The 14,485-nt window shown below is 55.2% G+C and overlaps 1 protein-coding gene across 2 annotated transcripts; it reads left to right on the plus strand.

Annotated features, from left to right (window-relative positions):
• The first annotated feature begins 4,600 nt into the window (after nt 1–4,600).
• On the plus strand, nt 4,601–13,656 carry CREG1 (cellular repressor of E1A stimulated genes 1). 2 transcript variants are annotated; one of them, XM_037167481.2, is made up of 4 exons: nt 4,603–5,025; nt 7,601–7,720; nt 10,158–10,342; nt 13,193–13,656. In XM_037167481.2, the coding sequence occupies exons 1-4, from the start codon at nt 4,672–4,674 to the stop codon at nt 13,194–13,196; spliced, it is 663 nt and encodes a 220-aa protein (XP_037023376.2). In that variant the 5' UTR covers nt 4,603–4,671; the 3' UTR covers nt 13,197–13,656. The 2 variants fall into 2 exon arrangements, with proteins under 2 accessions (XP_037023377.2, XP_037023376.2); XM_037167482.2 differs by lacking the exon at nt 13,193–13,656 and having other exon boundaries at nt 4,601–5,025; nt 10,158–10,346.
• Nucleotides 13,657–14,485: the final 829 nt, after the last annotated feature.

Below are 14,485 nucleotides of genomic sequence, written 5' to 3' on the forward strand. Positions count from 1 at the left end.
TAACGGGCAGCTGGGGACTCAGGCCTGGCCGTCGGCATAGTCCATCCCCTCCTTGGGGTGGAGGGAGGGGACCAAGCCTGAGGACACCACAGGAGCCAGTACAGCCAGGCTGGGACCCGCGGAGCCTTTCCGGGGACCTTCAGTAACACCACGCTTCTGTCCCCTTCACTGTGAGTGTTTCAGCGTCAGTTTGAGTGTGAGTTTGCTGACCCATGGCCCAATGTCCTCACAGGTCACACCATCTAAAAGAATAGGAACAAATGGGGCTCTGGTGTCACCAATGATGGCAGAAGGCCCAGCCAGGAATCGGGGGTCTGCCACAGTGGCCCCCTGCAGATGCCTCAGGAGGGGTCCTCGGAAGCAGAGGTCCCTCTGGAGAAGCAGGGGTGTCTGGGGGAGGCCCCGGCCAGGGGGCTCAAGCCAGAGAAGGGGTAGACGGTGGACAGTGGGATGCAGTGGTCACACCAGGTCTGGTGGGCATGCCCTGCCCTCTTCTGCTCTGCTCCACCCTCTCTCTCTCTCTCTCTCTCTCTCACACACACACACACACACACACACACACACATACATACACTTACCCTGCCCACCCCCAGTCAATGGCTGAAGGAAAATTTCGTCTACTCAGAACACTTCTGACACCAACTGTGGGTTTACTTCCCACGTCACCCAGTTCCCTGCAGACGCTGCAGCCCCAGTGGGGTGTCCACAACCCAATTCTGATGCCAACTACTGGACTTAGCACAGAGCATCCCCCCCAGGTCAGGGGCTCCCACACGACGGCCCCCCCCCCCACCTCGCGTGTCAATCTAAAGGAACCGGTGCCCCGAGTACCCACCCTTCTGTCCAGCTGGCTCCCCATCGAGGGCTCCCAGGAGCCCTCCTCTGTGGGATGACCGGTTACATCAGTTTGGGACTCAGAGAGACACTTGTTTCCAGGTTTGTTATAAAAGGTCCACCCGAGGACAGAGACGCAGGGAGGACAAGGTCCAGGAGGCAGGAGGCTCTGTCCCCACCGGGTGGAGGGCATGTCACCGAACTTGTCCAGCTGGCTCCACAGGCCCTCGCTTTCGTTCCCGACGGGAAAGGCTGGCTTCTAGTTAAATCATTTCTTCTGATTTACAGTTAGCTTCCGTTTCCTGATTAATATCACTGAATCATTGGAACACTAGGAAGACTCCGCTTCTAAAGCTCCGTGGATCTGTTTCTGTGGACAAGCACTGAATCCCCAATTGTCAGTGCGTCCCTTTCTGTGCCAAAGACTCCCCAGGAATGTGGAGGCCACACACTCCAGGTGAAGAGGGGTCAGCACTGTCCCCCAAACCTCTGGACAGTGGCTGTTTGTCTGGTGTCAGTGTGCACGAAGCCCAGCGTGGCCAACCAACAGGCAGGTTTTCACGACTACTTTTTAGAGTCTGGGGACAGTTGAACCAGATGAGGGGTGATGATAAGGAACGTGGGGGGAACCGGCGTTTTCTTCCTCAAAATAAGGTGCCCCTTCTCAGAGATGCTTGGGGAATTCCCAGATGGTTTGTAGTTATTTTTGCAGGAGGGACTTTTCCTTGTTATTGTTTTGCTTTGTTTTTACAGAGGTCCCAGTGGAAAGCGCCTACTCTCGGAAAGAGATCAAATGAAGCCATTGAAGTGGGAACAGAGTGAAACGGACGCTGGCAGCCACCAACGTCACAGCTGGGGTCCCCATGCAGTGGCTGCGTTCCAGGCACGAGGCCACCATGTTTGTGACATTTTCTCATTTAATTCCCATAAAAGTCCCAGGAAGTAGGAGCTGGTATTTTACAACTTCTAGTGAAGCGGAGCTGATCCTCTCTAAGTCATGCTTAAGTGGCTGGCTCAAAAGACTCCAAAGCCAGCTTTTTTAAATAAGAAAATTATTTATTTTTAGAGAGAGGAAGGGAGAGAGAGAGAGAGAAACATGGCTTTGCTGTTCCACTTACTGATGCATTCATTCATTGGTTGACCCTTGTATGTACCCTGACCAGGGATCAAACCCACAACCTTGGCGTACCAGAACGATGCTCTAACCAATGGAGCTACCCGGCCAGGGCCCAAAGCCAGTCCTCTTCACCACCCAGCGGCTATCTGCTATTGGAAGCATGCGTGTCTGCCGAGGACAGAAAGTCCCCGAGCCACAGAAGGCAGCCTGAGGACCATCAGCGGCTGGTGTGACTGTCCCAGTACAATTCATTTTGTCAGCAGTGTGTCCCGAATGCCTGCCAGACACCTGACATGTGGACATGCCCACGTCACTGCTCCTGACCTCGATGACACTGCAGTTGGTAGGGACCCAGACAAATGAACAAGGGTCACACCACGTGAGAGGGGAGCCTGCAAGGTGGGTTCTCGACCAGAACGCACCCGGTGAAAGGAGAAGACCCTTATTCCCAGTGCGGAAGGGGCTCAGGCCTGGCCACTCAGACAGACAGGAAGCCCAGGGGAAAAGCAGCAGGACCCGGAAGGTGGGTGCGTACACTCCCCCCAATTCTCCAATGAGGAGACCTTGCTAATTGAGAACCAGAGCACCCTATTGTTATTCTTGAATGCCTCCATCCCCACTGTTGATTTTATAAGAATTTCATCAGCTGTTTATGAAGCCAGACAGTCACTCTGTAAGTATTCAGTGCCTGCTCTGTGTGTTGGGATACAGAACAGAGGCAGACAAGAGAGACAACATTCCTGCTCTCTGGAATGTGAAAGTCACATTCCAGCCAGGGACCGAGTAGAATGTCACTAAATAAATACACACAATGACCGCACTGCGTGATGATTGCGGTGACAAAAACAGGCAGGGGTGTCCATGGAGAGGAAGCCCCCTTAGAAAGGGTGACATCTGAGTGGCGATCCGGGCAGGCATGAGGTGGCCATATCTGTAGCCGAGGGAACAGCATTTGGGGCACAGGGAACAGCCAGTGCAAAGACAGACCCTGTGGGCAGGTGCTTCGCACTGGGGTGGGGGGTGGGCATTGTAGACCCCAGGGTCCTGGTCCGATGCAGGAGACCAAACCCCAGGCACTGGTTCCGCGATGCCGCTAAAACGGGGCCCATTGTGGGTTTGTGCACCAGCACCAAGCGCTAGTGCGATAAACAAAACAAGCATTTAAAAAATCTACTTGCAAAATAATGATTCACATTATCGAAACTTACAAAAGTCGTGTTGATAGAAAAATAGACTATAGAGCCAGAGGAGGTATGCAGTCTTCTAACCCAACCAACTCCTCGTTTTTTATGAGAAAACTGAGGCCCAGGAAGGTGACAGGAAAGCCCCGTGGCCACGTGGCCCCACAGTGACGGTGAGGAGACTAGAACTCCGACTTGCAGATTATGGATCTCTCTTCCCTTGACGGGTGTAGGATGCACTATTTGCCTGGCAGGCACCCCCACTATTTGGGTTAAGTATTTGTTTTGAAGATGACACACCTGATCTTCCTCCTCTTTGGTTTCTTCCCCGTAGTTCCCCATCCAGCCTGAAGCCCTTCCAAATTCAGCTGTTAAAAAGGGGGCCAACGTTGGGCAGGGATGGTTCACACGTGCGACATCCAGGCCCCGGGCCGAAGACTCTCGCTTCCACATCCAAGTTCCCACCCAGGAGCCTGGGAATCTTGGCTGTGTTTACGGAGCTGAGTTTGAATCAGGAAGCAGAGGCGGGCTCACCCACTTGTCTCCTACGCTGCTCATGTGACCGTCATCAGCTGCTGAGTGAGATGACTTCAACTCTGTCCCACAGCAGACTCCGAGGGCCAGCCAGAACCAGAGTTACAAGTTGACAAACTCCTGCAGGGGCCCCACAGGCAGCATCATGCAAGACAGCTGTGTTGGGGACACGAGGCCAAAAGGTTAGGACTCACTCTGAAGAGGGGGGACCACGGCTAACGATGATAAAAGAGGTGGTCCGGTGGGAGGCGCTCATTAACCCATTCCCAGAATATCAGAACGAGGAGGCACCATGAATGGAGGGGACCTTGTTGGGAGGAGCCAGCAGAAATGCTACTTAGGTGAAGGATCGGTAAGGACAACAACTAAAACCATTGGCCCCCGCGCCTGAGGACTGAACAGGTCCCCAAATGGTTTCGATGTATTCAAATTCGGTTAATAAGGACTAACCACGCCTTGGCGTCTGTGCCGAGAGAGCCCTGGACCAGAGGTAGTGTACAGGTTCTAAGTTTGGGGGCTTCTGTCCCTTTACCCCTGGGACCCTTGCTGCACTTTGGTACAGAGAGTGAAGGAAACAGAAGGGGAACTTGTGTAGAAAATGCAGCGTTTCCTCTCCGATGCCACAGATTCATATCCAAAAGTATTCAAGAAAGGCGCCCGCGTGTGTGTGCGCGTGCGCGCAATGTCTGGTCCTTCCCCAGAAGGATGACTTGGGCAAGTTGCTTAATTTCTCCGAGCCTCCGTTCCTCCACCTGTCAAACAAAACAAGGTCCCACTGAGGACCGTTTCGCAATCCCTACAGATCCGCGGGTGGAGCTGCAGGTAGGCAGACAGACCAGGCCCACAGGTTGCCTGGCGACCAGAAACCCGCCCCTTCGCTGCCAGCTCCGATTGGCTCTTCTCTGAAAGGGCGGGACCTGCCCCGCGGTGGGCGGGACCCGGGCGCCGGGCAAACACCAGGCCGCCGAAGGTCCCGGGGCAGAGACTGCTGCCGGAGTCATCGCAATGGCCGGACCTGCCCGTGGGTCCGCGCGCCCGCTGCTCGCCGCCCTGCTGGCGCCGGTGCTGGTGGCGCTGCTAGTGGCACCGGCGCGGGGCCGGGGCGGCCGAGGCCACGGCGACTGGGACGCCGACACTCTGTTGCCGCCGCTGCCGCCCCGCGACGACGCGGCGCGCGTGGCCCGCTTCGTGACGCACTTCTCCGATTGGGGCGCGCTGGCCACCATCTCCACGCAGGAGCGGGTGCGCGGCCTGCCCTTCGCCGACGTCCTGTCGCTCAGCGACGGGCTCCCGGCCAAGGGCAGCGGCGTGCCCTACTTCTACCTGAGCCCCCTGCAACAGTTGGTGGGCGACCTGCAGGTGAGCGCGGGGCACCCCAGCCTTTCCAGGGCCGCCGGCACCTGGCCCGGGGCGACTTCGCTCACACTCCTGACTCTGAGCTTCCGCGCGGACCGGCAGGGTCTGCAGCGTCCCTAGTAGTGGTGGGCAGCTGACTATGGGGAAGGCTTTACAGGGTGTCGACATCCTTGGGAACTTCAGCACTTCGTTTGCGAGGGGTCTTTCTGACCCCTCCTTTGAATTGCGAGTTTTCCCTTCTGCACCAAGAAAGCTGATATCCAACATTGGGGACCATTACAGCGATTATTGCCATCTTTAGCCCCCTCTGTGCACACTGGCTACCTCGGCAGGAGGCAGAACTGATGGTAAGTCCATCTCCTCCTCACCCTTGGCCCACCTTTTGTGGGCAAGGGCCAGGTTCATGGCTGCGCTGGACTCCCTGCTGTCCCAAGAGAGATGTCTCAGACGCCTTGGGAGGCCAGAGCCACACGGGGTCTGGGACTGAAGCCCGACTGGGTGGAGGGTCTTTCTGACAAAGGTCTGGGGTTTGAGGTTACCTGGGAAGGTACAACGTTATTGATGAAGATACGGTGAAAGAGAAAGTGGTATTTGATTAAGCACCTGCTATGTGCCAAATAGGACATCACTCTCCAGTCATCCTGTCTTTTGCTAACCCATTTGAAGAGGTTTTCCTTGCCTCGTTCAAAGGCCGAGGGAGGGCAAGGAACTTCCCCAGCACCAGTGGCCAAACTGGAGTTGCACCCCGGTCCATCTGCCTTCCAAATGCAGAGCCCAGACGGCGGCCGGTGGCTCAGGAACTGAATAGGTCAACCAGCCAGTTTTCTTTGGCCCACACAGAGTTCTGGTTTTATAATTATTAGTATTTATTCTGAATTAGTTCCCATTATTTAAAAATTGAGAGTTCAATTTAAAATCTAAGTTTGTAACTTCTTGAAAAATTGGAAGACCTGGTGATGGGTGGGGCACGTTCTATGGGTGGGGCACGTTCTGTGCACAGAACAGCAGCAGCTGCCTCCTCAGTCCTGGCGACCTGCCTGTTGGTTCACCGCCCTCTCCCTCCCAGCCCACTCCGTGCCCGAGTGTGAGCTCAAAGCAAGCTCATTCCACCCACCAGTGGGGCTCAGCCTTGGCTGCAAATACACTCGCGGGGGCGGGGGGGGACTGTAAAGAATGCCAGGCCAAAGCATTTTATGGAAATACATTTTATAAACCTCTCTTCCCAAACCCCTTCCGATGGGGGAGCCATGATCAAGAATTCCCGCTCTACACCATGTACTTAAACTCAAAGGGGCAGGGGACTCTGCTGTGACCAGTGGCTGGCAGGGGGGCTCCAGCCCTGCTCTGACTGATTGAGGAAGAGGCTGTAGGGAGGCCCCACCCTACCCAGGACTCAGGTCTCCAAGATGTAGCCGAATCAGAATTAGTCTGTGTCCATCCATTAACCAGTTGGGGTTGGCGTACAATTTCTACTTTTCTTCCCTCTTCTGACCTCTGCCCACCAGGTGGACATGAACCACCCAGTCCCTCCCTTTAGAGAGCCACTCCTTCAAGCAGATTGGGTTGCTCTCAGTCATGTCTTACACGGTCCCAGTTCTGTCTTTTTGCAGTCACAGGCCTCTCGACCTTAGAACCTTGGCAATCCGTTATGCACTGTATTTTGATGTCTACCGCATCATTGTTTTGCATTATTTAAATTTTATGTCTGACTTTCCAACCAGACTATCCACTCACAGGAGGGAGAGACTGTGTCACCGTGCCCTGCCCCACTTCTCCTGCCTCTCCCAGGTGCCATGCCAAATAAATGTATCGACGGCAAACACTTGGCTACATGGTTTCCAGGAGACCCCTTTCTGACTCACTGTTTGGAGGGGTCACCATGACATGGGAGAATTCCCCACACGGGACCCTGTGAGTCTGAGGGGGGAAGCAGTCTCAAGCGCATGAGTGCGCTTTGCTGCAGTCTGTCAGCAGCAATGCCTTTGGCGAAGCCGACTTCTGAATAAGAAAGAACCAGGAATGGGGCTCTCCTCACACTCAGAGTCTAGGCATTCTCCTCTTGGCATCAGGGCGAGAAGGAACAGCTTCTCCAATTTTGAAACCCCGTGACCAGTTGGGCCGGCACGAGATAAGCAGGAAGCGTGACTCAGCTGCTTTCCTTGCTGAGACTGCAGAATTAGCTAGTGGAGCAGCGGTTGTTTTCAGACACCAGTTTCTGGTTAATGTCTAACCCCTGGGATGTGTCAGCAAAAGGACAGACCAGCCTTGTGCTCGGGTAGTACTGTAATTATGAATCCTCTGGGGAATGCAAGACAAGTAAAAAGTTGAAGAGGTGTTAAAATAACTCACTTAGTTCATTTAAAACGTGAATGCCCCTCCCCTGCTCTTTGGAGAGAGGGCCAAGATTATTCTCTATCCAAAGAATCATGGCCCCACGTGGAAGGTGCTGTTTTATGACTCATTGTTCTATGGGAGACTGGTCAAGCTGGGGGACAGTGTGTGCGTGACCTGTGAAGTTGGTTGCCTCTGTGGAGACAGCATTTCACGAGAGGGTCTTCATTCCCCCCCACCCCTGCAGAAGAGTCCATATGCCACGCTGACCATATCTTTGGCTCAGACCGACTTCTGCAGGAAGCACGGGTACGACCCCCAAAACCCCCTCTGTGCTCACGTCATCCTGGCCGGGACCGTGACCAAGGTGAGTGACTACGTGCAGACACGCCGACCGGCTCCAGGGGGGTGTTGTCCCGCTGACTATGAGGGAAGAGATGGTTTGGGGATAAAGTAACATGGATTGTGATTGAGGTGCAGAGTCAGAGTGTGTTCTGACGTGTAAAGTAATTTCACAGGCAGCAAAAGTGTTTTTTAAAGATTTTGTGTGAGAGAAACATCAATGTATAGTTGCCTCTCCAACGCCCCCTACTGGGGACCTGGCCCACAACCCAGGCATGTGCCCTGACTGGGAATCGAACCCGAGACCCTTTGGTTTACAGGCCAGCACTCAACCACGGAGCCACACCAGCCAGGGCACAAGCAGTAAAAGTTTTAATCAGTTGCTTTCATATCGGTGTTCAAGAAGACATTTGTGAGCAGAATGAACTATTTTGGGGGGGACAAACAGAGCTAATAATAAAGCCCCGAAAAACAGCTGCCACCCGAAGCTCCCTCCTTGGCCCCGGTGTGCACTGCACCAGGTCCACGGTGTTGGGGTTCCTGCCCCCCTGTTGTGGCGGTGGCTTAGAGCAGAGAGCGCCCCCAGCAGGTTAGAAGGGGAGAATCCGTCCGTACAGTGAGTGCTGGGTGTGCATCTCCACAGTTTGGGGTGAGTGCTGCCAGGAAGAGGCTCAGTGGGACCTGGGGAAGGGCAGGGGGCAAGGTGTTCTGAGTCCCCCGCCCCTGGAGGATGGCTGAGCCAGCAGATTGGCTTCTTGACCTGTCAATCACAGCCCCGGAGTTCCTCCTGTCGGCCTCTCTGCAGGTGCCGTCCTTCCCCAGCAGGGGGCAGCAGGGAGTCAAGGGTCCTGACTTCCGCTGTGTGTCTTCTAAAGGTTCCGCCCTGTGTGTGTCTGCCTCTCATGTTTGACATGTCGGCCCTGGGACAACTGTGCTAATGGTGCTTGTCCCAAGCCCAGGGACTCTTTGTTCTGGGACCTTGTGTCAGTTAGTCTGATGGCTCAGAATTACTGCTCAGCCCTGAAAACTGGGACTCAGGATGGTGTCCTCGTCCCCTCTGTTCTCACCAGTTTCCGGATCCTTCCTCCTTGTCTGCGTTTGTCCCAGCTTCCTTGACCTCCTCCTGGCTCCTTAACTGTACGATCAGGATGGACAGGAGATCTTCAAAGTTTTCAACACAGAAACACAAAACAAAACAAAAAGGCCACCAATTCTGATGTGAACCAGACTTGGAGGCCGTTCCACAGGTTTCACAGGGGCAGACAAGGGCAGGTTTACAGTTGTGAGTGTGTGAAACAGAGTGTGTTCGTGTGTTGTTATCAATTATCATTTATTAATAATTGTGTAGCTTTCTGTACAAACAACGGTAAACCTGCATTGCCCACCCAGGACATGCATCAGAGCATGTCCTGCTGTCTGACACCGGAAACAAACGAGGAACGGACCCCAGCCCCCAGTGTCCACGGCGTCACGGACGAGACGGGACAAATTCACAGGGACTGCCAAGTCCTGTGGAGGAAAAGGGACGGGGCGGCCACTCTCTCAAGGGGAGAGCGCCCCGACCCTTGCCCTGACAGGCTTTTACTGGGTTCTATTTGCACAGGAATACACGGTGTGTACGTAAAGCTCACCAATCATTGTCAGGCAGTAAGGATCAAACAATAGGTAACATTAAAAAAATCTACGAGGGCTTATTCTGAGTCAGGGTCTGTTAGCTAAAGGACCATAAAACTTTGGGGAACAAACTCATTTCATGCTTGGACCCTTGTCACTTAACTTGAGGGTAGTAGCGAAGCTGGTTTCACAGGATTTTATGCATTCTTCCTTAGGCCTGATGGTCTGGGGAACTGCCCCTTCCAGCCCAGGGCCGCACCCACCTCCGGCATTGTTTCAGGCGTAAGTCAGGCAGTGGAAGTAAGGCAGCCAAGTGATTAGGAGACTTCTCTCACACAGAATGAGGACTCAGGCTATGTCAAAGCCGAGGGGTGAGGGTCCATCACCCCCTTTTTCTATAGCCCCCCAAGTCCTTCCCTGGGGTCCCCCGTGATCATGCCTGTACTAGGTCATCCCTCCCTTCAGGAATCTTACCGGTCATTGGCTAACCAGTCATCTGCCTGGGGCCAAGCAGGGTGAGGTGAGAGGGGACAGAGGCAGCACCCCTATAAGGAAGATAAGCTTTGTCTCCTTAGCGGCTTATGGACCCAAGGTCTTTTGCTCAGCCTTAGCCATGGGTGGGGGGGGGGGTTACATCTTCTGAAACCAGGCAGGGCGGTTCTCAACAAGCGAATACAATGCCATAATTATATATTAATTGTTAAAAAATAAAAAAGGAAACAAAAGATCAAGATCTGTAACCAAACAAACTCTGTAGGATGTGAAGGATGCTAGAATCGCCCACAGTTAGCAGACAAGAAAAGATGACGTCCCCACCATAAAACGTTCATCTCACGTGTGTCCTTCAGGTGAACGAGACAGAGAGGGATGTGGCGAAGCAGGCGCTGTTCACCCGGCACCCGGAGATGGCGTCCTGGCCTCCCGGCCACGACTGGTTCTTTGCCAAGCTGAACATAACCAACATCTGGGTTCTGGACTACTTCGGCGGGCCCAAAACAGTGACACCTGAGGAGTATTACAACGTCACCGTCCAGTAAGTAGCTGGGGACCCATCGTCTGCCGCGTTGTGCAGCCCTCGTCGGGGGCCCTTGGGCCAGGGGGGTGTGACCACTTCAGGTGCCACCGACTCCTGCGACCGCCCTCACAGTGGCATCTTTTAAACGCGTGAAGTACGTAGCATTACAAAAGCAACCCCTGTGTTGGGATACGCTCATAAAGAGAGATGTGCCTGGGGACTGGGCCCCGGAGCATGTCACTCTTTAGGGAGGTCTCACATTACGGAGCTTGTCACATTAACGGAGGGCTCGGGCCGTGAGGGCTGCAAGCAGCATTTCGAGGCGTCCGCGCCAGCTCTCTCATGAGTCTCGGGTTTGTCACAGATACGCCATCCGCAGGTGGCTGCCTGCCTCCATTTGCCGAAGGAGAGGACTCGTTTCCCCCAGAGCTCAGTGCCAACTCGGCCTTGTTCCCCGGCCGAGTTCACAGACGCCCTGGACTCCACCTGCAGTCTGGACACCAGGCTGGGGACCCGTTTGCAGGCTGCACCTGGGGCTCTGCACGGAGCCCGGTTCCGACCCATGACTCTCACGAGAATCGGGCACCTCGGACTGAATGACCCTCACCTGAGTCTGAGCACGTGACTCTCGTCCCCAGCAGTTCCCCCCTCCTGGGAGCACCTGTGGGGCCGAGTGGTGTACACTGCCCCCCAGAAAGTGGACACTGGAGGGGAGGAGGCCGAGACCACAGGGGCCTGAAGATGGCATTTCTGAAAGGGCAGGAGAGGAGGTATGCTCAGGAGCTTTGCACTTAAGTCAGGGGTCCAGTGAAGGAACACGGACACTGGTCCCTTCCCAGGTGACAGAGGTAACTGACTCTGCCTTACCTGACACTCTCACGGCCTCCCAGACGGTGGTGACCCCCCGGTGGCAACAGCAATTGCACACTCGTGTTTGCCGAGCTTTGCTTAGCGGCCGGGCGCAGCCTGTGTGGCTGCTTTGTCCGTATCAGCTCGCTGCCTCTCCCTGCGCCAAGGCCCCTGCGCTCGGCAACCGGTTCCTTGGCGGTGACATGGGCGCAGCCAGTGAATGGCTTCCAGCTCAGGTCCCCCTCCCTCGGTGGCTCTCGGGCACAGCCTCCTCGCCATGGAGACTGCTGTGGTGAGGTGAGGGGGAGGACCCTGGGCTGCACCAGGAGGCAGAAGCTCACGTTTAGGTGTCTGCTGCCGGCACTCCCGTCCCCCAGGCCTCGCCGACCTGCTGACTTCCCACCACGACTGTAAATGTCTTCACGGATGAACCCAGCTTAAAAAAAAAACAACCAAAACACGGTCTAGGGCAGTGCAGGGCACAGACTGGGTGCTTTGTAAGTGCCGGCAGCTTGCCAGCCGGATGGTTTGAGCCGGAGATTCTCAGCCTCCTGTTTGAAGAAGGAACCCACGTGTGTGCGGAGAAGGGCCACGGGCCAGTGGTTGTCTTTCGGGCTGGCAAAGCCACCTTATTTTATAGGGACACAGAGGTGGCAGTTACAACGGCCGGCAACAAATCACCAGGGAAGACAGCCAGTAGGACGATGCTCTCCAAGGTTACAGCTGACTGGTACGGGCGGCAGCTCAGTTATCTTTGTACAAGCCACAAGCCCGGGGGTGACGTTCCCTGTAAAAATGAGATAAACAGGTGTTTTCTCAGGAGTCTCCGCACCGAGTACGTCCAGTAATCCCGAGGTCCCCGCTTTACTGCCCTGGCCAGTGGGCCTTTTCTGCAGCTCGGAGATAAGACGGAACACTTGCTGCTCCTCCTTCTGACAAGGGGTCGGGGAGGGGGCGCAGGCCAGACACTGGGGTGTGGCCCCTCCGGAGGCAGCATTGGGGATGGGCAGCGCCTCCAGGCCGACCTTCCGGAGCAGGTCTGACTATTAACGCCCATCTCGGAGTGCGGGAGTGGGCCCGCCACCATCCCACCCTCCCAGATTGCTGCCAGAAGTGTCCCATAGCCCGGGGAGTGGACGGTCATGTGTGTTAGGGCTGAACCCCTCCAGGGGCCTCCCAGAGCTTCCCCGGACGGCAGCCACCTTGGGGGCTCGCCTGCATTAGATTTGGGGGATGTTCTCTCTCAATACCAGAGAGCCCTCTACACCTGGGAGTCTGTCACACTCAGAGGCGTCTGTTGTGACAGCTTCAGCACAGACACCACTAGGCAGAGCAGGTGAGGGCCTAAGGGCATGTGCTTTGCCTCACCGGCCTGCTGGGCCAAGACCCCGTGGGCGTGCCTGGACGTGGAGTGAGGTGGTAGTGTTGGCTGACGCCCTCCTGTAAGCAGGTCTCACCACCGCTCCTGGTTGAACCCCAGAACCAGGTCCGTCCCACCTCCTCTGTGTCCCCCTGGCCCCTAGTAAGGACAGAGGTAGGGAGAGGCCACGGATGACAAGCTTGCCCGGTCTCCCGTGCCCGCAGATGGAGTCTCTGACCGCCGTGGTGAAGGCCGCAACAGGAAAGTGGGTCACGGTCCCCTCCCCCGGCGGATTCAGTGTCACCAGGCGCTGGCTGATAAAGCCTCTTTTGTCCTGCTGCTCGAGACCCCTTCTGTTCTCAGCTGGTTTTGCCTTTTAAGCCGTCAGATAGTTTGGAGTGAGAGAACCACACAGCCCGAATGATGGGCACCCACCGATGTGCGGGCATCGTCCTCGGACCGGAGGGACTCTGGCTGCGGCGGGGGGTTCCAGGAGCCCCGGGCGATGCCGCCTCAGCACGTGGCAGAAATGAACTCTGAAGCCTCGCCTGTTAGACCGGAAGGAAGTTCCTCTAGTCCTTCCCTAGAGCGAATTAACTTTTAAGATTTGTCAGCTCAGTTTAATGAAATAACTCTTCTTTCTGTCTCCCCCTGTTTAGGTGAAGCAGAATCGGGCGACTAGAACCGCACAGGTGACGCTGTTGGGAAGTTTCTAACAGACTGGAAGGGCGTCGGGGTTCCCGGTGGACCGAGCCCCAGAAGATCCGCCCGTTCACTTTCACCCCGGGGGCTGGAGGGCTCGCTCGTTTACAGAATCAAGTTGACTGTTGCTGGATTTCTTGGAAGACGAGGTTGCTGACTTTTATAAATGTGAACCTGTAGTTTCAGTACCTATACACGTGGTTTCAGAAGACGAGATGCGATCCCTCGTAAAGAGGCATCAGGAATCAAGCCCCGGAGCCCCCCTGTGGCTCAGACAGGAGTCCATACCCACCAGGATGTTGGAAAACAACAAAGAAATCCAGCAAACAGCTTCTGGTTAAGAAAAATGAGTTGCATTACACTTGGCAAAATAGGTTTCTTGTTCAAAGCACCAGGGATTAAAAGCATTGTTTTAAATGTGCGCGTTGGATTCGTTTTTTAAACACAGATGTTCATACTCATACCCTCTGGCCCAGGCCGCTGCTGGGACCCTGTGTGTATTTTATGTCAAATACTGGCTGTTTCAAAGCTTCACAAGAGTCATTCGACTCTTTCCCTTTGGGGACTGCTCACCATGTCTTAAAACTGAGCCATGGCCCTGGCTGGGCCGCCCAGTGGGTTGGAGTGCCGTCCCCTACACCCAAAAGTTGCAGGTTCAATCCCTAGTCGGGGTGCCTACAGGAGGCAGCCAATCAGTGTTTCCTTCTCCTTCCTCCTCCTAGAAAATCAATGAACATGTCCTTAGTGAGGACTACAAAAGTTTAAACATATTTATATTTAGGTCAGATCCAGTTATTACGGAGGAAAGCCAAGCCTCGAGTTCCAGGTGGTGGTACAGAATATGTTCCTGTTATGTTCCGACAGGCCACCAGAGGGCAGTCTAGACCATTCTTTGAGCAGATGCGAGTGCTGAGCCAGAAGAGTGCCCAGACACCGTGGCTGAGGTTTTGGGTGCGTGGCCTCGATCACAACGGGGCAAAGGCAGCTCCTCGGGGATGGGAGCAGACATGGAGGCCTCTATGTCACATGCTTCGGTCCCCCTGCACCCCACCTCCTACGAAGAGGGACAGCCCTCCCCTTCACCCGCAAGGGCATGAGTGTCTTGGCGGGGGACAGGCTTTGGCCCAGAGGGCAAGGCAGGGTCTCCTGAAGGAGAGAAAACGCAGGTGGAGAGAGGGGCTGGCGGAGCCGCCCGGGGCTCCCAGCCCAGCGGGCCGCATTTGGTGGGAACCATCTTGGCCTTGGGTCTG

Source organism: Artibeus jamaicensis, unplaced genomic scaffold (assembly GCF_021234435.1).
Source record: "Artibeus jamaicensis isolate MK-2021 breed Jamaican fruit bat unplaced genomic scaffold, CSHL_Jam_final scaffold_625, whole genome shotgun sequence".
Taxonomy (NCBI): domain Eukaryota; kingdom Metazoa; phylum Chordata; class Mammalia; order Chiroptera; family Phyllostomidae; genus Artibeus; species Artibeus jamaicensis.